Source organism: Dryobates pubescens, chromosome 4 (assembly GCF_014839835.1).
Source record: "Dryobates pubescens isolate bDryPub1 chromosome 4, bDryPub1.pri, whole genome shotgun sequence".
In the NCBI taxonomy this organism is placed as follows: domain Eukaryota; kingdom Metazoa; phylum Chordata; class Aves; order Piciformes; family Picidae; genus Dryobates; species Dryobates pubescens.
Genome location: NC_071615.1, coordinates 3,642,230 through 3,663,811, shown reverse-complemented (window position 1 = coordinate 3,663,811; position 21,582 = coordinate 3,642,230). Strand labels below are relative to the sequence as shown.

General features: G+C 40.8%; 1 protein-coding gene across 1 annotated transcript in view; it reads left to right on the top strand.

The window, feature by feature from the left end:
* Positions 1-21,582, top strand: part of SDK1 (sidekick cell adhesion molecule 1) — a 443,236-nt gene that overhangs the window by 257,228 nt on the left and 164,426 nt on the right. Inside the window, exons 6-7 of the mRNA XM_054180334.1 lie at positions 16,379-16,490; positions 17,485-17,675. Coding sequence (XP_054036309.1) covers positions 16,379-16,490; positions 17,485-17,675 — 303 coding nt within the window. The remainder of the gene's footprint in view (positions 1-16,378; positions 16,491-17,484; positions 17,676-21,582) is intronic.

The following is a 21,582-nucleotide window of genomic DNA, read 5'->3' as shown; positions in this document are numbered from 1 at the left end:
CTGAATGTTTTGCAGTGTTTCAGCCTGGTTTTAATTATGGCCTTTAAAAAAAAATATATTTCAATATGTTGAATAAGTGTGTCTGAGCTCTTTGAAAAGGAAAAATAAGTACAAAAAAAAGGGGGGAAAGATTTGGCAGCAAATAACTGTGGAGATGGAGGAGCAGGGAAGCAGATTTTTAACACAAGAATGTAACCTGCTGTGTGAATGGCCTTAATATGTGCTATGATCTAGGGTTCAGACATTAATTTGTAAAGCTTGTAGTAGCTAAAGCTCAGTGAAATTGGTGTGATGACATGTGCCAGAGTCTGCAGGCAGCTTGAAACAATAACTCTGAGAAATGCAAATTGCCTGCTTTATTCTCATACTGGCTGGCAGTGCCTATGATAAAACCTTGGAGAAAACACTGCCTTTTTTCACTTCTCCTGTCTGCTGTAGACCAGAGATGCTGTGAATGAGTGTCCTGTGCTCTCTGAAAATCTGCAGTGGAGTTTAATCTTGATCACCCTGCCATGTTAACAGATCTTTCAACTAAGAACTGATCTGCAAAGGGAATGTGACAAGGGGAGACAGCTTGGTCCCCATGGATATTGTGTAGCATCTTCTTCCAGATCACAGGATGTTAGAGGTTGGAAGGGACCTCTGGAGATCGAGTCCAACCCCACTGCTGGAGCAGGGCCATAGAATCTAGTGCAGGTTGCACAAGAACACATCCAGATGGGTCTTGAAAGTCTCCAGAGGACACTCCACAAGCTCTCTGGGCAGCCTGTACCAGTGATCTGTGACCCTCACAGTGAAGAAGTACCTCCTCATATTGAGGTGGAACCTCCTGTGCTGTGGTTTACATCCCTTGCTCCTTGTCACTATCCCAGGGAGCAAGTGAGCAGAGTCTGTCCCCTCCCTCTTGGCCCCCAGCCCTCAGATATTTAGAAACATTTATTAAATCCCCTCTCTGTCTTCTCTTCTCCAGGCTAAACAGCCCCAGGGCTCTCAGCCTCTCCTCATAGGGCAGTGCTCCACTTCCTTAATCATCCTTGTAGCATTCCATTGGACTCTCTCTAGTAGATCCCTGTCCCTCCTGAACTGGATAGCCCAATACTGGATGCAATATTCTGGGCGAGATCTTACTAGGGCAGAATAGAGGGGGAGGAGAACCTCCCTCAATCTGCTGGAGATTGGAAAGGGAAAATTAAAAAGTTTTCCATCCTGTACTTGAGTATAGCCCAAAATTTTAAAAGGTGGTAAAAGACAGGTCAGACTTTTACCTGCTGTAGCCTCATTTCAGTAATGTTTGTCCTTGCCTCATTTTCACCACGCATAAGATGGAGATAATGGTTCCTACATCTTCTGGAGAGGTCTCTGGTGTGCTAGTAGCAGCAGTTATTATTTTTCAAGAGTACTTTCTACTTCTTGCACTTTCAATTGGTAATAAATTGTACTTTTTTAATGGTAGGTCTAAAGGTTTTGTGCTGAATTAAATCGGCTTTTTTAACTGTTCCACTTTCCCTTGTTGCTGTGTTTTACATTTTATGCATTTGTATGCATAGAGAGGAATCAGCAACAACAGAAGGGCTGTTGGCATTTAAAAATGTTTGTTTTAAAGCATTCTTGGTGACTCTAGCTCTCTTATGAGGGAGAAGAAACAAATTTATTTGCATGATGCATTTTTTCTCTTGGTTTTGACCCTGGCTGTTGCTATTAACAAACTTGCTTCACTGTAAAAGACACAATTTTATGTCCACCCAGCCTGTACTAAGGGAAAATCCAACCATTTAGCACTTTCAAAGACAGCTTTGAGTAGTTGAAATGATTTTCAGAAGATTCTTAATGTCTGATATTAGAAACCTGATCATTTTGATCCTGCCCATAGGTGCAAACTTGAAGATTACAGCAAACAGAGAAACACTCAAGAGCTCACATGTCTAGAGCTTTGGGCACCCATCAGGTGGAAGCTTGTAAATATTTCCATTTATGTTACTGAAAAAAAGTCCTCAAAGAAACCCCACAATTCCCCCCCTATTATGTTAACAACAGCCTCCCACCCCCGATTGCCTAATGGGTTGAGGCTGAGTGGTGAGCACAGAAACCACAAACCCAAGGCCATTTCCATGCTGTGTGAAATAAATTGCTGTATTAAAAGTATAAAATTCTCAGCAGATCTGTGTGAAGTCCCTGCCTTGCATGTACACCCCATGAGAGCACAGGACAGCTCTTTGAGGAGCCCCAGAACATTGCAGGTTACATAGCCTGGACACATTTACTGGTACCAGTAACTGCTCTGCCCATTCTCCTCTTGGGAAGTGCAGTCTTGCCTGTATTCCCTTTCAAGTGTGGAGTTCTGGGGGACAGTAAATGCCTGAGTGTGAAGAGCTTTATTTGTAAGTTCTGGTGGGCTCTGTTACAAAGCTGCATTAAAGCATTTTGCTGAAATACCAAGTAATCCTTTTCTTTCTTCCAAACCCCTAAGTGAAAATGCATTGATTTTTATTTTCTTTCAGCAACTTCAATAGCTCAAGATTATTACTATTTTTAAGAGTGATAGAGAAATGTCAAAAACGCTTCAGTTGTACTTTTATTTTTATCTATCACTGTGCTTTGAGGGTTTTTGGGTGTTGGGTCTGGGTTTTTTGGTGCTTCTTTTTGTCTGGGGGTTACAGGCTTTGGAGGCAGGAGGAGGGAGAGATTATGGTTTGTTTCAAAAAGCTGCTTGTGTTTCTGAGTTTCTCAGATTATTTGTGGTTCTGTAAGAAGAACATTTTATTGTCTTAATTTTAATCTGTGTTGCAGAATTCTTTGGCTCCTGAATATCCAAAGGGTCTGACACACCTTGATCTCTTCTTCATAATTACTCTTATAAGAAAACAAGGGAGAGAACATAGATCAATTTTGTGACACTCTGTAAGGTGTTTTCAGTAGCCTGTGCAGAGGCCAGTGCTAGCTTTTGGTGTTGCATCAGGTTTATTCATTTACTGTTTTCCCCTCACTGAAGACAGGTCTGGATGCACTGTTTGAACAACTAATGCCACCATCAAAAAGCTGGATAGCAGTCACAAAGCAGAACAAGGCAAAGCTAGTTCTGTGTTGTGGGCTAACAGGCATCCCCCACAGAATTCAGGTTCCAGGGGCTGGAACTTCCCATCCTGGTTTCCAGCTTTGTTTTTGCTGCTTAGTATAGTTTTGATCTGTTTCTAAATGCATTCCATGTGTGTGTATAAATGGAGTGATTAATCCTCCTTCATTCTGTGTAAGGAGTTTTAGGAGATTGTATATGTATGGGAGAAAGCAAGCAACAGTATTTTGTTGTCAAGAGGATGGCTGCAACATTTTCTTGGTGCTTTAGTCGCTCTGACATTTGATAGTTCTGCACTAACACAGCTCATTACCATCCAGATAGAAGAATCCTATTGTTAAGTGTTATTTTCGGGGCAAATCTGACTAAAATGGGTTGATTAAATCTAAGCAGTGTTGTTGTGTTCTGCCTAATCACACATTGCCAATTAATTTCAAATGGATAACCCAAGGACATTTTGGAAAGTGACAGCATGTTTCTGAACCTAGGGGTGAATTTATTCCTTTTTAAACCAAAACAGAACGGATGCCACTCGTATCTCTACAAAATTCACATCTTACACAATGGTACATTTCCTAATGGGCCATTTTCTCATTTTTTTTGCTTTCATTTATTCTCCCTAATTTTCCCTATTAACTGTAATTCTGTTGTGACATCCGAGTGTCCTATTATGATAGAAACTTCAAATGAGCAGCAGCACGGAGGCAAAGTTTGGGAAACGAGCGCCCTGTGGAAATCAGCTGCTGCTTTGCACTATCAAAGCAATGAGTCCTTATCATATGCAGTAGAGGCTGTTTACCATCCATACAGCTGGAAACAGTGACCCAGCCCTTTTCTGAGAGGGGAAGAAGTCAATGCAAGATCGAGGAGACATCATACTCTTAAACTCCTCTCTTATCTGGGAGCAACAGATAGGAAATCATAAGTACATTAGTGCAAACAGCATCTGTAGCAGCCAAGTAAGGTACAACTAACAATTTATTTTTAACAATGCTGACAGTACCCATACTGCAGAAATACTAACAAAGAGCCTTGAGTAATAACTTCCCCTTAGATTTCTTTTACAGTACTTGCAGCATTCTCTGAGCGTGCATTTATGTACTGTGTATAAATAGGCAGATACAAAACCCCATTCCATCTCCCAGAGAAGAGAGATGCTGGTTTATTCTCACTTCAGAAAATTAAATGCTTATCCATCTGTGGAATTATTTTTGAATGACTAAGTTTGTAGACTTTCTTTAGCTGGGTTATTGTTTGCTCTTTTGGAACATTCTTTGCTTTCACAGTTGTTTTGTTCTTGCTACAGAGGAAATACAGCAATGTGTATTTTTCTCCCTGCTGAGGTCTGAGGCAACCTTATATTATAAAATAACCAAAGATTGATAATCACAAAGGCTGCAAAGGGAAAGCTGCACTTTATTTAGAAGAACATCTGTGCTATAAAGAGGAAGTACAATTCTTTCTTTTGATAGAAAAATATTTCTTTGGATTCTGAGCTCTGCTGTGCGAGTTGTTTTGGCTCCCTTCTTTCTTTTACAGTACTCTAAATATATAAATGAAACTTTATTTGCTTCTGGATCTCTGTGACCTCAACAACTCTGCTTTTATTAAGGGCTGTATCTCTTCACAGAACAACGTGGGGAAAGCAGCATGATATGGTCAGGGAGATGGAGAACTTCAGACCATATGGAGTGGACCTGAGGCCCCTGATAACCTATTTCTCAAAATATTTTTTTGACAAGTCATTCCATATGTTTGGTTGAGTTAGCTGTTGGAAGAAGGCTGTGGGGTATCTTGTTTTTCAGATCCGCTCTCTTTATGTAAAGATTTGGAAACAGCAGACCTTTGGGACCAAGGTAGCAATCTGGATTCCAAAACATGTTTCTCATATATATATATATATATAAATAGAATGCAGCAAGAGCTGACCTTGAGCTTAGAATGCTGCTCAGTGTCTACATCTTAGTTTGAATTCAGCAACAAAGAACAAAACTGCCTATTTAGTTCAATGTAGAAGCACTGTCCTTTAAGCCTTCATAAATTATTCCATGCCTGTAGCATATAGGATCTGAGTGGAGGTTTTTAAATCTGGGTTGAGGTGTTTGGTTTGGTTGATTGTTTGTTGGTTGTTTTTTTTTTTTCATGGTTCAAATGATGATTTTTATGTTGCTTATTTTAATCCTTTTTCTTAGAGTGGATTTTCTGGAGAAAGCTTTCAGCAAGACCCTGCTTATCCTGTAACTGCAGAAATGTACTTGCATGGCTCTGTGTGTCTCTTGTGTACACTTCTTAGATAATGGTGGCCGATTTGGTGGCCTGTGCACATTTACTGGCACCAAATGTCTGCGACACAAAAGTCCTTCCTTTTATTGTGAAGGACACATCAACTGTGGAACACTTCCAGACTCGTCTTTTTCTCCTTCTCGGTTAGGGCAGGCTTAAATCTTTAACCTTTCAGGAAGCTAAGGGGTTTTTAAACAAGCAGCCAGGTGCAGTAGATATCCAGGCCAAGGAAATGTCCAAAATCCAATAATAATTACTATTTTCCTGGGTTTGCTAGGCATCTGATAGCATTCTACTGAATCTAAGCTGATGGTTGTAGCCAGGTGTGGGTTGGTCTCTTCTCCCGGGCAACCAGTGACAGGAGGAGAGTATGCACTCTCAAGCTGCATCAGGGGAGGTTTAGGCTGTATGGTAGGAAGAAATTCTTCACAGAGAGAGAGATTTGCTATTGGAATGGGCTGCCCAGAGAGGTGGTGGAGTCACCATCACTGGAGGTGTTTAAAAAGAGACTGGATGGGGCACTTAGTGCCATGGTTTAGTTGATCAGACGGTGTTGGGTGATAGGTTGGACTCGATGATCTTGAAGGTCTTTTCCAACCTGGTTAATTCTGTATTCTGCTGCTATAAAACTCCAACATTTTGTAAACTTGGAGCCTCACTGAAATTTAGCTTTAATTATAGCTTTATCAGGACTGTTTGTCAGATCATCAGTATACAGGAGTACAACTGTCTGCTTCCAGTGCACCGCACCACAGCGTCAGCCTCATTCCAAGCAATGCTACAAACCAACAGATCTTAGCAACTCGCATATGATCAATTGCACTGATTTGTTTTATGCTCTACAGAGCATATTTAATCTTGAATCTTCCCTGTGAAAATAGTGCTTCAATTACTGTTCTCATAAAATAAACTCTTGAAGTCACTGCAGATGCTTTTCTTTAACTCCAGGGAGGGATAGATGAGAATGTTCTTGGGTTTTTTCAACCTTTTTTTCTTTCTCTCTAGTTTTTTAATTTTATTTTTTTTCTTGTTATCACTCTTTCAGTTCTAAGTAGAAGAGTGTTTAAACTTGTCACAAGTAGGCCAAGCAGCAACTAGATTGTCAATTGCGTGATTTGTACTAAAGCAAGCAGTTAAGGATGCATTTATAGAATGAAAATGAAGCCACATACGAAGATACATTTGAAAATAGAGGGCAGCATTTTGTTGCCTCCCATTTCTCATTCTTTCCTGCTGCTTGGCAGTAAAGCAGAATCTGCTGGTGAGAGTTGCAGCATCTGAAATAGCAGCAGTTCTGATTCCTGTATTGCAGCCATGTCCCCAGCTCAACTTTACTTCTTCATTTCTTCTCTCAGCTCCTCTCTCCCCCCTGAATTTTTCTTTTCTGGACATTATGATTAACTGACAGTTCTAGTTTATTTAATGTGCAACTCCTGATGTGTGGTTTGCTAACTTCATTTACCTTTATTAAGAAAGCAAGCAGCAAATATCCAGATACATGAAGCACCAAGGCTTCAAGATGTTAGAAGTTTGATTTTTGTCCTCAGGAGAAAAGTCTTGCTGTCTGCTGCAGAAATCCACGCAGATGCTGCCAAATCCCTCAAACCTGATTCCTCCCCCTAAATGCCTGTTTCTATTTAAAAGGATGCACTAAAGCACCTCATAAAAATATACAGCCTCTTAAAAATAATTTCCACTGATGAGTTATTTTAAAATCCTTTTAAACACAAGCATGTTTTGGATGACACTGCTAAAATTCCTCAAGTTCTGGATGTTGGCTGCAGAGGCACTGCTTGCTCTGCCAGATGCCTGCAGTGGGCTGCTCTACCTGTTGTATCTCACATCACTTTGAAGATGACTCTGAGGCTAATAGATTCCACTGGTAGACCATGGATATTTTTTTTTCCCCCCCCTTTTAACTGCTGTTGAATAAGATTACACACTCTATCCACTTATATAGCTGATATTAAAGCTATCTGGTGAATTGAAAAGCCACCTGAGTGTTCTTTAGCAAGAATAGCTTGAGGCTATATATTTTTTTTCATGATAAAAGCTCTAATGATGTGCTGGATGATAAGTTTCTAGGCAGAAAGGAACCCCTCACTGTGCATGGGGAAGGTCAGGTCAGTGACAGAGACTGAACTTCCAAATTGCTCTTTTTGCACAAGGAGTTGTGAGAAGGGATTTTTCAGTGTTGGAGCAGAAATCTGCTCTGCTTCTGAATTTAGCTGCTGAATTGTCACAGGGAGCAGTGACTTAATTTCCTTATGATACAGGACAACACTAGGAATTTATTTCTGAGGTAGTCCTAAAATTATGATGTGGCTTTGTAGACCTCAGGGAGTCAAAAGAGGAGGAACAAGTCTTTGTGAAGGACTCACCCAAAAATAGCAGTTTCTGGGTCACCTGCACTTAATGTCCTGTAGGAAAAGGGCAACATCAGGGAAAAAAGAGGCACATTTCCCACGTTTGTCCCAGTCTCTGGAGCAGAACTGATGAGGGACAAGCTGGAGAGACTGTCTCACAATGAGCCATCCCACTGGTGGTTCCTCTCCATGGGCAGTGCAGTGTTGTGCCCACAGTGTGTAGCTGTGCTTTACAGAAATGCATTTTCTCTTTGAAAATCAACTGTGTTCAGGTCTCTGTGTCTCATTAGACCCAGGAATAAACCCTAAAAACTCTCTAGAAAGTTTTAGAAGCTTCTCAACCTGTGTTGTAGGCTATTTTATCTAATAAAATAGATAAAGCTTCTCTTTCCTGTAGTATCTACACAGAAAAGGGTATAAGTCATCTTGTGGATAGAGTTGAGTTCTCCATTAATCTTTCCCTGGGGATAAAACTAGCAGCTCTTGCAGGCTGTGTGAAAGGCCTTACAGAGGGGGGGAGGGGAGGGGGGAAAGCTGTTAGAAAAAAATTGCTGTTATTTGTTTAAACATGTGGAAACATTTCTAGTGTGATCTAGCCTTTCCCCCCCCCCCCCCCCCCCCCTTTTTTTTTCCTTTTTAACCCCTGCCCCTGTTCTTTTGTTTGTGTATATTTCAGTAGATCCTTTCAAACTTGTCAGGCAAGACAGGTTTGGCTTGTTTAGCTAAGTAAAATTAAGACTGTGAAGGAGTATGATTGTTTCCTATAAATACTTGAGGACATAAACATCACAGAGTGAGAAAACAACTATTAAAGCTAAAGGACAGCTTTGGCAGAAGAACAAATGGGGTACACTGGCCATGAATATATTTAAGGTGGAAATTAGGAAGGTGGTTTGTTGTTTTTTTAACATGTTGAGTAACAAAGCTCTAGGAAACTTTCCACCACCTTCATGATAAAAAACTTGTTCCTACCATCCAATCTAAATCTGCTCTTCTCCAATTTCAAACCACTGCCCCTCATCCTATCATTTTGGAAACAGTCCCTTTCCAGCCTTCCTGCAGGCATCCTTCAGGTAGTGGAAGGCCACTATTAAGTCTCCCCAGAGCCTTCTATTCTCCAGACTGAACAACCCCAGCTCCCTCAGCCTGTCCTCACAACAGGTGTTCCAACCCCCTGATCATCTTTGTGGCCCTCCTCTGGACCTACTCCATCAGGTCCATGTCCTTCCTGTGTTGAGAGCTCCAGATCTGGACATGGTACTCCAGGTGAGGTCTTACCACAGCAAAGTGGCAGAATCACCACTCAGCCTGTGATGCCACTGGCCTTCTGGGCTGCAAATGCATGCTGCTGGCTCTATGTCCAGCTTCTCATCCACCAGCAACCTCAAGTCCATTTCTCCAGGGCTACTCCCAAATGCATCACCCTCTAGCCTGTGTATCTAGGATTGCTCTGACCTAGGTGCAGGACCCTGCACTTTGCCATATTAAACCTCATGAGATTCTCCTCAGCCTGTCCATGTTCCTCTGGATGGCATCCCATCCTTCAGACTTATCAACCATATTACTAAGCATGGTATCATCTGCAAATTTGCTGAAGGTGCACCTGATCTTGCTGTCCATATCATTGATGAAGATACTGAACAGCACTGGTCCCAGTACAGACACTTGAGGTACACCACTTGCCACTCATCCCCATCTGGACATCGAGCTATTGACCACTACCCTTTGGATACAATCATTCAAACAATTCCTTATCTGTCTGTCTTTCCTTCTCTGTCTTTCCTTCTCTGTCTTTCCTTCTCTGTCTTTCCTTCTCTGTCTTTCCTTCTCTGTCTTTCCTTCTCTGTCTTTCCTTCTCTGTCTTTCCTTCTCTGTCTTTTTCCCCTCTCCCTTTCCTCTCCAACACAAATTATGTGTTTGATGTGATGTGCATGAAGCTTAGTCACACTGACAAGACTGCGTTGAGTCAATAAATCTAAGTGACCTGGATCATTCTCTTGTTTTCCTTGTATTGTGTTTTGTAAACATTATCTGGTGTTTTATTCATATGTCATCATGTCTGATTTCTGAATCAAGGTGAGGACTGTATCTACAAGTTCACTTGCTGTCACTGAATTAGAGAGCTAGGCCATTTCCCCTGTAATTTTGATCCTCAAAGCTAAGTTTTTATGTTGCTGCTTATTTACTTCTTTGAGTTTAGAGCCTGGTTTCTCAAAGGTTCAAGATCAGAAATTATGTTGATACATACATGGGTGAGGAGTCTGAAGATATCCTCACATACTGAAAAGTCATTATCCTTCACACACCCAACTCTGTGCCATTAGACCACTAATTATGTTATAAATACTCAGTTGCACACTTTTCACTCAGAGAAACTCCATCTGGAGTTTTAATATCATTCATCAAGCTAAACAGAAGTGACCAAGAATCCTCACAGGAAAGTCTCTTGTTGTTTTGCTTTGTGTTAGAATGTGAGCAGAGACCTGCTCAGTGCACAACAGCATCCAGTGAGATCACAAATTTCCCTTTTCTTGGAAATAAATATAGTCCTTTCTAGAACAAAAGTGGGGGGGAAATGAAACAGAAACTTTTATTATCTTGATGCTCTTTTCCTCTATAACCTGTTAATAAGCACTCCAATAAATAGCAAGCAAATAGACAAGCTGTGTTTTAGGACAGAGTTTTAGGATTGAGAAATAATTTATATTTTTTTCCTCATTATTTGCATAATGCTTCTGTCTTGTGCCTGCAGGTGGTTGTCAGTTTGCTGGTCTGATGATCAGGCTCCAATTGCTGTTGTGAATCTTTTACTGCAAAGGGAAAGGAAATTAATCTGTGATTGATCAGAATCCAATTCCTGTATAGAATAGGATAGAATATAAACCAGGTTGGAAAGGACCTTTGAGATCATCAAGTCCAACCCATCATCCAACACTATCTAATCAACTAAACCATGGCACTAAGCATCCCATCCAGTCTCTTCCTAAACACCTTCAGGGATGGTGACTCCACCACCTCCCTGGGCAGCACATTCCAATGGGCAATCTCTCTTTCTGTAAAGAGCTTTCTCCTCACCTCAAGCCTGGCACAGCTTGAGACTGTGCCTCTTGTTCTGTTGGTGGTTGCCTGGGAGAAGAGCCCAGCCCCCACCTGGCTACAACCTCCCTTCAGGTAGTTGTAGAGAGCAATAAGGTCTCCCCTGAGCCTCCTCTTCTCCAGGCTAAGCAACCCCAGCTTCCTCAGACTCTCCTCATAGGGCTGTGCTCCAGAGCCCTCCCCAGCTTTTTTTCCCTTCTCTGGACATGTTCCAACAAGTCAACATTTTTCCTGAACTGAGGGGCCCAGAACTGAACACAGTACTCAAGATATGGGCTAACCAGCACTGAGTACAGGGGCAGAATGACTTCCTTGCTCTTTTACTGGGAAGGGGAAAGGGCATTAATCCATTATGGGCTGATAATCCAAAGCATCTGCAGACTACATCTTGAAAAGGTGAAATATATTCCATTAGATAGTTTGTATTTGTAAGCCCTGTTCTTTTATTTCCCTCGAGCAATCCTGAGCTGCTGTGTGATTGTCATTTCTCCTCTTTCCTCATATTGCACGTTACACAGGCAGAGATTGCACATTGCTGATGCCATAATGTTGAACTATTTATATGTAATATTTTTGCTGTTTGTATTGGATTCTTATCTCCCAGCCTACTTATTTTCATTTTTTCCCCCCTTTTTTCTAATATAGATATTCATAATTTGGTAAGGTGAAGCTTCCCACATATCCTGCATAATAATTGCAAAGGCATTTCTGCATCCTGGTCAAGTCTGAAAGTCTGTAGAAACTTTCTGGTGAAGCTTTTCTAATCTGTTACTCCCAGGACAACTTATAAATGGTTTCCAAAGTCTGTTAAAGCATTCCATTAGCTGGAGGGCAGTGTACTGGTGATCTTTTCTGTGAAGTGTTTCTCTCCTATAGACAAATTTCATGATGTGAAGAAGTAAATCCATTTTTGTGTACTTATTGCTGTGGGATTCCTTCATGGGGGAAGAAAAAAAAAAGAGTGTTGAGAAGTAATTGCAATAGTAACCAACACTGAGGGTAGGAGTGACAAGCAGTCAACAGAATAGAATTAACCAGGTTGGAAGAGACCTTTGAGATCGTGTCCAACCCATCATCCAACGCTATCTAATCAACTAAACCACGGCACCAAGCACCCCATCCAGTCTCTTCCTAAACACCTCCAGTGATGGCGACTCCACCACCTCCCTGGGCAGCACATTCCAATGGCAAATCACTCCCTCTATGAAGAATTTCTTCCTACCATCCAGCCTAAACCTCCCCTGCTGCAGCTTGAGACTGTGTCCTCTTATTCTGGTGCTGGTTGCCTGGCACAAGAGCACACTCTCCTTAGTGCAGTATTGTCATATTCTTGAATACCAGAATGTGGAGGAGTTTAGTTTGGAGGAACAGAAACCCCCCAGATCTCCTTTTCCATTTTCTCTTTTTCTCTCTCTCTTTTTTTTCCTCCTCCTTTTTCATCTCAGTTTTTCTCTATTTTGTTTCCTTTTTTCCTCTTTTATTTAAAATCTCTAATATGGAATAGTTAATATTGATGACAATTTATCTTAGCATTTTGAGTGGTAAATCAAAAGCAGTTCCTCAGCTTCTTTATGACCAGCCGAGAATGGCAACCATTGCAACAGCTCCAAGATAGGTACCTTCCACTCATGAGTCAGAGCCTTTGGTATTGTGATAGCCAAGCCTCAAAAGTTGCTTGGGGCTGTTCCTGAAGACACTTCAGTTACTGGGCCCTGGTAGATATTGGTGTTGATTAAGACAGAGTGCTCCTTTTGGGGAAAAGTTCCTGAATCAGGACTCTTGCTTGTGGCATTCCTTCTGTCCTGCTCTCAGTTAAGGAGTAGCATCAGGTTAAAAGCACACCTCTGAAGCATTATTCAGCACTGTTCAGACTTGTCTCTGCAGCTTCCTGCTAATTCCCTGCAGAAAAGGTAGAATATTGGTGTGAAGAGTTCCCCCCTATTAGTAAACCCACCTCTCTGTAGCTGTGCTCTTGTATGCATTTGTATTGCTCTCCTATTTCAGTGTCTGTAATAAATATTTCCTTCAGCAAAACTGAAGCTCAATCATTAAAATAAAGGATACATGGGAAATTGAGCAGTTCTTAAATAATGTGAAACATCATCTGACCAGGGGATGGCGAGGGGGGTTAATGGCCAGAGATGAATGCAGAGAAGCTTCTTGTGGGAGAGGTGATGAAAAGCCAGAAGGAACCAGCAGAGACCTGGAAAACTAGGATGAAATTAACTGGGGGGGGGGGGGGGGGGGAAAGGAACAGTGAAAAAAGAGGACAAAATTCAATTGTTTTCTGCAAAGGATTTTCAAAGGAAATGGCTGTTTACTAACAATGACACTCTGCATTGTATTTTAGTGTAGCACCAGTCAAGTGAAATCATGTCAGTGTAGTGCATTAGGAGGTAGGAGAAGGATGGAGTGGCTTTATTGACAGGTAGGATAAGAAACTTGGAAAGTCTGGGTAGTTTTTCATTATCTGATTGTTTGAAATAACTCTCTACCTTCCACAGCCTGACTGAAGTCTGATTTGCTGTGTCATATCATCAAAACAAAATCACAGTGTTCCTCTTTATCTAGGCTAGGAGACTACTCTGATATTCCAACCTGTGGATTGCTTAGAGAAGGGTGAAGTTCCAAAAAGGTGGGATGAACACACAGCTCCCACACTACAACCCCAGTGAGATTTTTATTCTAATGTGAAACTTAATTTCTTATTTGATGTTTTGAACAGGCACAAAACAAAGCTATACATTACCCCCTGCAAAAGGAGCCATGGGCATACCCCTGTTAAGTTTCGTTTGGCAGGGTTGGGACCAGGGTGAATTGTGGCAAGTGGTATCCTTGTGCTGCAAAGAGAAAAATGTCTCTGAATATGAAATAGGAATATTTATGCTGCCTGTGTGCTGTTTAGGTAATGCTTTGAAAGGTTGGAGTTTTTTTTTTCTAGATATGCTTGTGACATCTGCAGCTGACCTTTGCAGAATAGAATAGAATGAACCAGGTTGGAAAAGACCTTTAAGATCGTTGTGTCCAACCTATCATCCAACACCATCTAATCAACTAAACCATGGCACCAAGTGCCTCATCCAGTCTTTTCTTAAACACCTCCACCACCTCCCCGGGCAGCACATCCCAATGGCCAATCTCTCTTTCTGGGAAGAACTTCTTTCTAACATCCAGCCTAAACCTCCCCTGGCACCGCTTGAGACTGTGTCCTCTTGTTCTGGTGCTGGTTGCCTGGGAGAAGAGACCAACCCCTACCTGGCTACAACCTCCCTTCAGGTAGTTGTAGACAGCAAGAAGGTCTCCCCTGAGCCTCCTTTTCTCCAGGCTAAGCAACCCCAGCTCCCTCAGCCTCTCTTCATAGGGCTTGTGCTCTAAACCCCTCCCCAGCTTTGTGGCCCTTAAATATATAGATATATTACTTAATAAGTAATATTACTTAAAATCATAGAAGCGGTCTGGTTGGACAAGACCTCTGAGCTGGAATCCAACCATCGACCTAACACCACCATGGTGTTAACCATTCTCTGTATCACATCAGTATTACTTCATCTGCTCAAAATCTTTATCAACACCTTGCTCTGCTGTTTCCGCCTTTCTGATTAATAGAGTTGTTCCAGAGATGCTACAAAATGAAAAGCAGCATGTACTTTGTTTAGGTTCTTGGTACGGTCAGTGAGAAATTCCAAGAGGTCATTTGTTTCCCTGCTTGTCTGCAGAGTCACATACACTTTCTTTCCCCTGTTTATCTTCTGTCTGCACAAAGAGCTGCTTGCATTTGGTGAACTCTTAGGACTCACAACAATGGCAGCTCCTCTTCATCAGCTGGTTTGAGTCAGGCTGAGTTATTCTTCGGGGATGCTGATAAATCAAACAAGAGGTTTTCCTCTTTTCCAGATACCGATAAGGAATGATTACTTATTGCCAAAATAGTAACTTGTTTGTTGATCTTTTTAGCATTTACTGTTGTAAACCTCAACTTGTGCAGAATAATCACGCTGAGGTTATTTCTTCTCATCAGCAACAAGCTACTAATCTGATCCCCACTTGTTTTCTGTATTTTTTCCAATTGCTGTCTGCAAAATTGCTGCCATGAATACCTATCAGATCACCATGGAAATCTTGTGTAGAAAATAGATTTTTCTACCTGAGAGCATCACATTTCTAGGAATATTGTCGAGTGGAGGTAAAATCTACTAAAGTCATGGGTTTTTGAGATCCCATGTGAGCTGCTTGCAGATGCTCTGTCAGGTCAACAGAGCATATTTATGGAAATAAGTGACTGTGTGCTTACTCCTTCCTCAGGTACTTGGGTTGTCAAATTTGTTCAGATGTGTGGGTGGTACTCTTAAAACTATACTACATGATTTCATTTCCCATAGTACACGATTTGCTATCCATTGCAAAAAAAAAAAAACCATCAAAAGGTAAAAATTATGTCATTCATTAATACAGAAATCTGCTAACCTTGTGAACATTCTAAGCTCCATTACCAAAACATTCATCTATCCAAGCGAAATCAAATGTCAAATGGCTTTTGACATGCCTGACATGAGAAAAGCAAGGAATTTTCTACCCACTTAGTAGTCTTTAGGGAATTATCTTAAAAGAGAATGTCAAGGTTCGTGCCTTCCATTTGCCAGTTTCCCATTCTGCTTAATGGGCATGGGTAAGCTTCCTGTGCAGAAAACACTTGATGAACTGGTTTGCTGTTCCATCAGTTTAGTTTTATTTTCATTACTTTTCTCTATAATTTGTTTATTGGATTCTGTATCTTTAGAAAATGTTATTACTCTGTTATTCAAGCTAAAAAAATAGCTAATTTTTCTTTCCCAAATGAGTTGCTTGAAGCAAAGTACCTATGAATACATGGGTATTTTAATTCACTTACTAAATGTATACAGAGAAAATTTACAAGCAGCCTTTTTACCATTTTTTTTTAAGTGTCTGCTGACTGTTGCATAAGCTAAATTATTTACACTATGATGCCTCACAAAAGAGTAGCAGATTTGGGTTATTTACTTTCCTGATAAGAAAAAGGGATTGAAGTTGCTGTGATATGCTGCTTTGTTAATTTTATATTTGTTCCCCAGTGTGTAAAATCTTTTTAAAGAACTAACATGAGTATTGGCAGACTCTTTTGAAATGGTATGGAAGTGGTAAGATTAAACAAAACATGAAAAGGTCTTAAAAATATAAGTCAGCAAGTGTTTGATAAAAATAAAAGTGCTCAACAATAGAAAACCTTTAGGATGCTTAATTTATTTGCTCTCTCTTTGAGAGCGGCCCCTGCACTCCACCTGGGAGTACTTCTCCTGTGTTCTGCGTTTTGAATGATACCAAGCTGGGTGTATTGAAACAGTGTGTTTGTACAGCATAATGAAAGCCACCACCAGTGGTCTTGCTGAAGATTCCCCCCCTTAATGAGGAGATTAAAATCTGTGGTGAGGTTGAAGAGTGAAGCTTGCAGCTGTGTTGCTTGACAAGCTCCTGTACCCAGAGCGTGTCAGTCCTCGCTGTTCGCAGATGTAACGAGTCCTCACGAGGTTTCTTTCTACCCATGCAGGTGCCATGGACCCATCTGACACCGTGGCTCCCGTCATTGTCATCCCTCCACAGAATGCCAGTGTTGTAGCTGGGAGCAGTGAAGTCATGCTGGAGTGTGTGGCCAATGCAAGGTAGTGCGAAAGCCGCAGCGGGTTGCAAGGAACTGATTTTAATGCGCTGCCCTTCACTGAGAAGGACATAGGAAGTTATTTTCTTCTTCTCCTTCTATTTTTTTATTAATTTAATGAGTGAAGAAGAATGCTTGCTCTTCAGAGTAACCTTATGAATCTTGTTTGTCCAACATTACTGAATTAAACATATTGATTTTTCTGGCCAAGTAAGGATACAGGCAGAGTTACTTCCCCACGTGTTGCTCACGGGGTAAGGAAGAGAAGTGTAGTGTTGTTCAATCAGCAGACAGTATCTTAAGGAAAAAGTTATGTGAAGGGTTAACAATATTTCAGCTGCATTGCCTCTTGGCATGAAAGGTGATATTGTTGAAGTCTGTGCTTCCCAGTAAATAAATTAGTGAAGATCTCCCACGAAGTAATTTATTACAGACGCTCTCATTTTACAGTGATTATTGCTCAACTGTTCATAATGCACTGTAATATAGAGTTCACAGCATTCTCTCTGCCTTTCCATCTAGTTGGCCTTGAATAGCATTGGATTCCAGCAGGAGTGAATAGTTGAGATCGTTGGATGAGAAGACGACCAACTGATTCACTTTTCCCCTCTGAGGGCAGAGATATTCTTGCTATGATTAATATTGTTTTGGTAATTGAGTTGTAATGCAAGCACTTGCCATGCAGCTGATTCCCATAGCAGTATTTACTCTTTTTGCTTAGAGAAATCAAATTATTAGCACTTCAGTTCTATTGCTGTATCAATTAGATGTACTCCCATAATGCCACTTGAGTAGTCTGTAGTCTTGATGTGTAGAAGTTATGTATGCATTTACTTCTTATTAGTGAAAATCTGAGACAGAAGATGACTTAGAGAAGTTTTATATTCTGTACATAACTGTAGATGAGATTATTCTGTAATGCATATGTTTTATTGTTGTGGTTCTTTTGGTGTTTTGGTCTTTGTTGTGGTTGTTGTTTTTGCTGTTTTTATTTTTAGACCTCTTGAGAGGCTAAGCATGACCTGGAAAAGGAATGGAGTAAAAATAACCAGTGGCATTAGCAGTTTTGGGAGACGACTCACCATCACCAACCCAACCTCTGCGGATGTGGGGATGTACCTCTGTGAAGCCAGGCTGAGAAACAGCACAGAGGAACCTGCAAGGGCAAAAGCCTTCCTTTCCATAATGGGTAATTCTCAAGGGAATGTGGGTTTTTTTAGTAAAATAGACTCTGGACAGCATAATAGAAAATCAATTTGATATCTTAATATTTCATTTACCTTACACTTGAACCTTTCTTCGGAGAACAGAACAAAGGAGGTGAAGGAGGGTTATCTTCCAAATGAATTCAGCTGTTCTTCCCCATGAATATAAATTCATCAACTAGATATTATTAATTTTTTTTTAAACACTGATATGATTCTGAATCCCCCATGAAACTATATATTTAATTAGAAGTTTGGGAAATACAGTAGTAAAATCCTTACTGAGCAGCTTCCACATCTTGGCTTTTAGATGCATTAAATTCTGATTAACTCCCGGGCTGCTTACATCTAGTTTTAATATGTCAAGTGCCTGTGTTTCTGAAAGAAGCCTTTTAGGAGCACTTCTGTGCGTTGTCTGCTGCGAGTGTCAGTTGTGTGGGGGCAAGGACATTCCTGAGCATGCATGCAGGCAGATATCATTACTGAGGTGAACAAAAAGGGAGAAGGAAATGCCATTAAAATGAGTACTACGTGCTAGACCTTTACTCAAAGGGAAACTTTGGATTTAATATTTTTAAAGGGCCATCAGTACCCTTTTGCTGCCTGTTTCCACCATCACCTCTGTGTTGCAGTTCTGCTGTAGCAAGGAGGTTGCCACTTCTAAGAGGTAGTTACCATGCATGTCATACCCTGGTGTAATAACACAAATTAGCACACTGCACAGAGCATAGAGCTTTTTATGACTCTTAGAATAAAAGAGACATTTCAGAACAAAGACATTTAGCTGTTTTAAACCAGAACTGGCTGTGTAAAGCGTAGCTTTACTGTAGTAGTCCCAGTAATAACTGTGCAAGTGTTCTGGAGAGGTTATTGCCCTGGCCATGGTACAGCCCTCAGCATTGATCAGAATTCACGCACATGCATTTCTGTAGTGCAGTGCAGAGGGAACTCGGTGTGCAATTCTCTACGCTCTCTTAGTCCTCTGAAAACACAATTTTAGAGACTGCTCTATGGTTTGTATTCTACTAAAGCAATTTATAGTAGTTCATGCTAAATGAGAAAACAGCTCTTCTCTACAAAGCTCTGCTCCAGGTTCATTTGTGTCACTGTGTCTCTATTAGATTTATTATCTACGGGATGAAGTTTGGCCCCAGTCTTTCTGTTTCTTAGAATTATTACTCCTCAGCTTCCCTTCCCTTGAAGGAACAGAGATGGATTTCATTCAGTTATAGTTAGTGTTTAAACTCTTTCTTATTCATAAGATTTTATTGTAACTAGTTTCACTTTGCTGCTATGCTGTCAGATCCAGTCTGATGCAAGACTTAGAGCAGCCTCTCGGTTAATGCAAAAGATTCTTAAATACAGTTGCAGTAAAACTGAGAAACAATCATTGGGGAATCATATTAAACCAGAGGTGGTGCCTTTCTCTAGTAGCTTATCTGCTCTTATTTTTAAATGTTTTATTTATTTCTTATCCAGTTTTAGGAGGCTGTCAGGCTATGAAGTTATGAAAAGGCCTGTAGATAAGAACAAGCAGATGAAAGAAAGCAGAAACAAATTGGTTACCAATTACTTTTATTTCCTTCTGATGGAACAAGACACTTCAGTTGCAGGTGTTTACTCAATGTGTCAGCAAAGCCTGATAGATTTCTTTATTTATGAGTTTCTTGAGCTGCAGGATGGAGCTCTAATTCTAAACAGGAAACCAAATCAAAGGATTAGTAGTTAATGCATAACTTATATTCTGCCTTTGAATTCTTGGATGGATCTGGCCCTTGTTTAATTAGTCAAGGGACAGGTTCTGGAGGGAAGTGCAGACAAAACTCAAACCTCAGGATTTTTGTGGTCTATTCCTCATAGTCTATTAAAGTAGTACTTGCAGAGAATGAAGTATTCTGTGATTCTAAGTGTGCTTGTCCATTTGCATGCATAAGATACTTGTAGTGTGTACATGTTGATAGTGATGCGGTGATGAGCTGTGCTCCTTGGGAGGCTAACTCAGTTTGGACTTAATAAGGGTCTTGAGTAACAGAAAAAGGAAATTGTGTTACTAGAAGTGGTTTGTTTTCACAGTGGTTTGAATAAATCAAATACAGACCTGCAGTAGTATGGTAATGAGAGATTTTGTGGATTAATAGAGAAAAAGATTTTGCCAGTAACAGGTAGAATTGGAGTAGTGATAGAAAGATGCATCAAAGATCAAAAACACTGAATTAATGAGAGCTTTGCTATGAATACATCAGTCCCTTCTTGTCCCACCTAAGGAAAGTGGCACAATTCAAGTGTGGGCTCAGATGGTGACAAGAACTTTGTTAGAAGCAAGAAGAAAATCCCAGAGTCCTGGGCTGCACTGCAATTTTCTCATGAACGTGGCAAGGACCTTTCTGATATCATCATATTGTTTCAACAAAGACAAACTGAGGTGGTTCCAAACCTTGGGTTTATTAGCTGCAGTTGTTATACATTTTTGAAGGGTATCATGCTCCTCAGTTGGCAGAGTAACAGTCTGGGAAAGATTTGTTGCAGATGAAATAAGAGCACGTTTGTTTTGTCACTAACTGTTTGAAGATTAAGTCATTTAAGCAGCCTTCTCATGAACAAACCAATTTGAAAACTGAACTAATCTTAAATTCTTTGCTCTATTTCTGCAAGTTCTGTTAGCAACAAATTGCAATAGTCATTTTTAAGTGATTGCTCTAGAAGAAATTATTAATTTTAGAAGCTTGAGGAATGAAACCCTTCCACTACATGAAATCCTTCCAGCTCTTTAAATTAGATGCAGAAAGTAAAATCTGAAGAAAATGAGGGGGAAAGCGATTAGGAAGAGTGGCCTGGCCTGGTATGATGAGATGTTTTACAGAACTGAGTATTGAAGCCCTCTCTCTTGGCCTGTCCCAAGGAATAGGGTGCAACAAAGCAGAATGACCGTAGAGGGCTTCCCTTCTTTTTAGAGCAGTTCCCCTGGTCCCCCCTGCAAAGAACTGCATTAATAGACACATTATTCTCATCTTGGTGTTTCCTAGAGACAATTTTTGCATCTCAGCTGGAGAGATGTTCTTGCTGAAAACAGGAAAATAAGGAAGAGGTGTCAGTCTGTGTGCTTCCTAACGGCCACCCTGGTTTTCATCAGGTACAAAGGATACAGCATCTTGTGTTTCAGGAACACACCAGGAAAATTATAACAGTAGTTTGCAGGGCCTACCTGGCTAGGCTCTGAGATGAGCTGGAGGACCGTTTCTCCTTCACTGTACTTCTCCAGGAGCACTGAGATACAAAAGAGCCTCTGTTTTTCTCTCTAGCTAGCCACCTCAATACCTTGTGCTCAGATCTCTGGAAATAGCTCACACAGCTCCAGTTTAGACACTTTGCAACGCTAAAATGATGTCTTGAAGGCAAAGGAAGGAGTTTTTGGGTAATGATTGTGCTCATGTATTGTGCATAAGAAAAGACCGTGATGACTGTGCTCATGTGCTGTGCGTGAGAAAATAAGATTGTTCAGGAAACCTATAACAAAATGCCTTTGGACTTGCCTAAACTTTAGCTTGGGCTCAAGGCAGAGAAACATGGACAAGTTTTGATTTGGCAAGCCTCTGAGGTTCTTGAGATGGATGCAGTCACGTCACCTTGTCCCCAGAAGCACACAAGACCTATGGCACGGTGAAGTTCTGTCTCTGACATTCAGGAGAAGCTCCCTTTCAGTTCTGCAAACAGGAGATCTGTTCCCTGTGTTGTTACAAGGTTTTAGAACACACAGACTGCAGCTCACAGTAGGGGTAGTAGCAAGAAACTAGGAGTATCTTTTCATCTCTTTCTGTTTTAACCTGATATTCATGCAAAGAAAACTCCTGCTTCAAGGAGCCAGTTATACCTGCATATATAATGTGGCTTCCC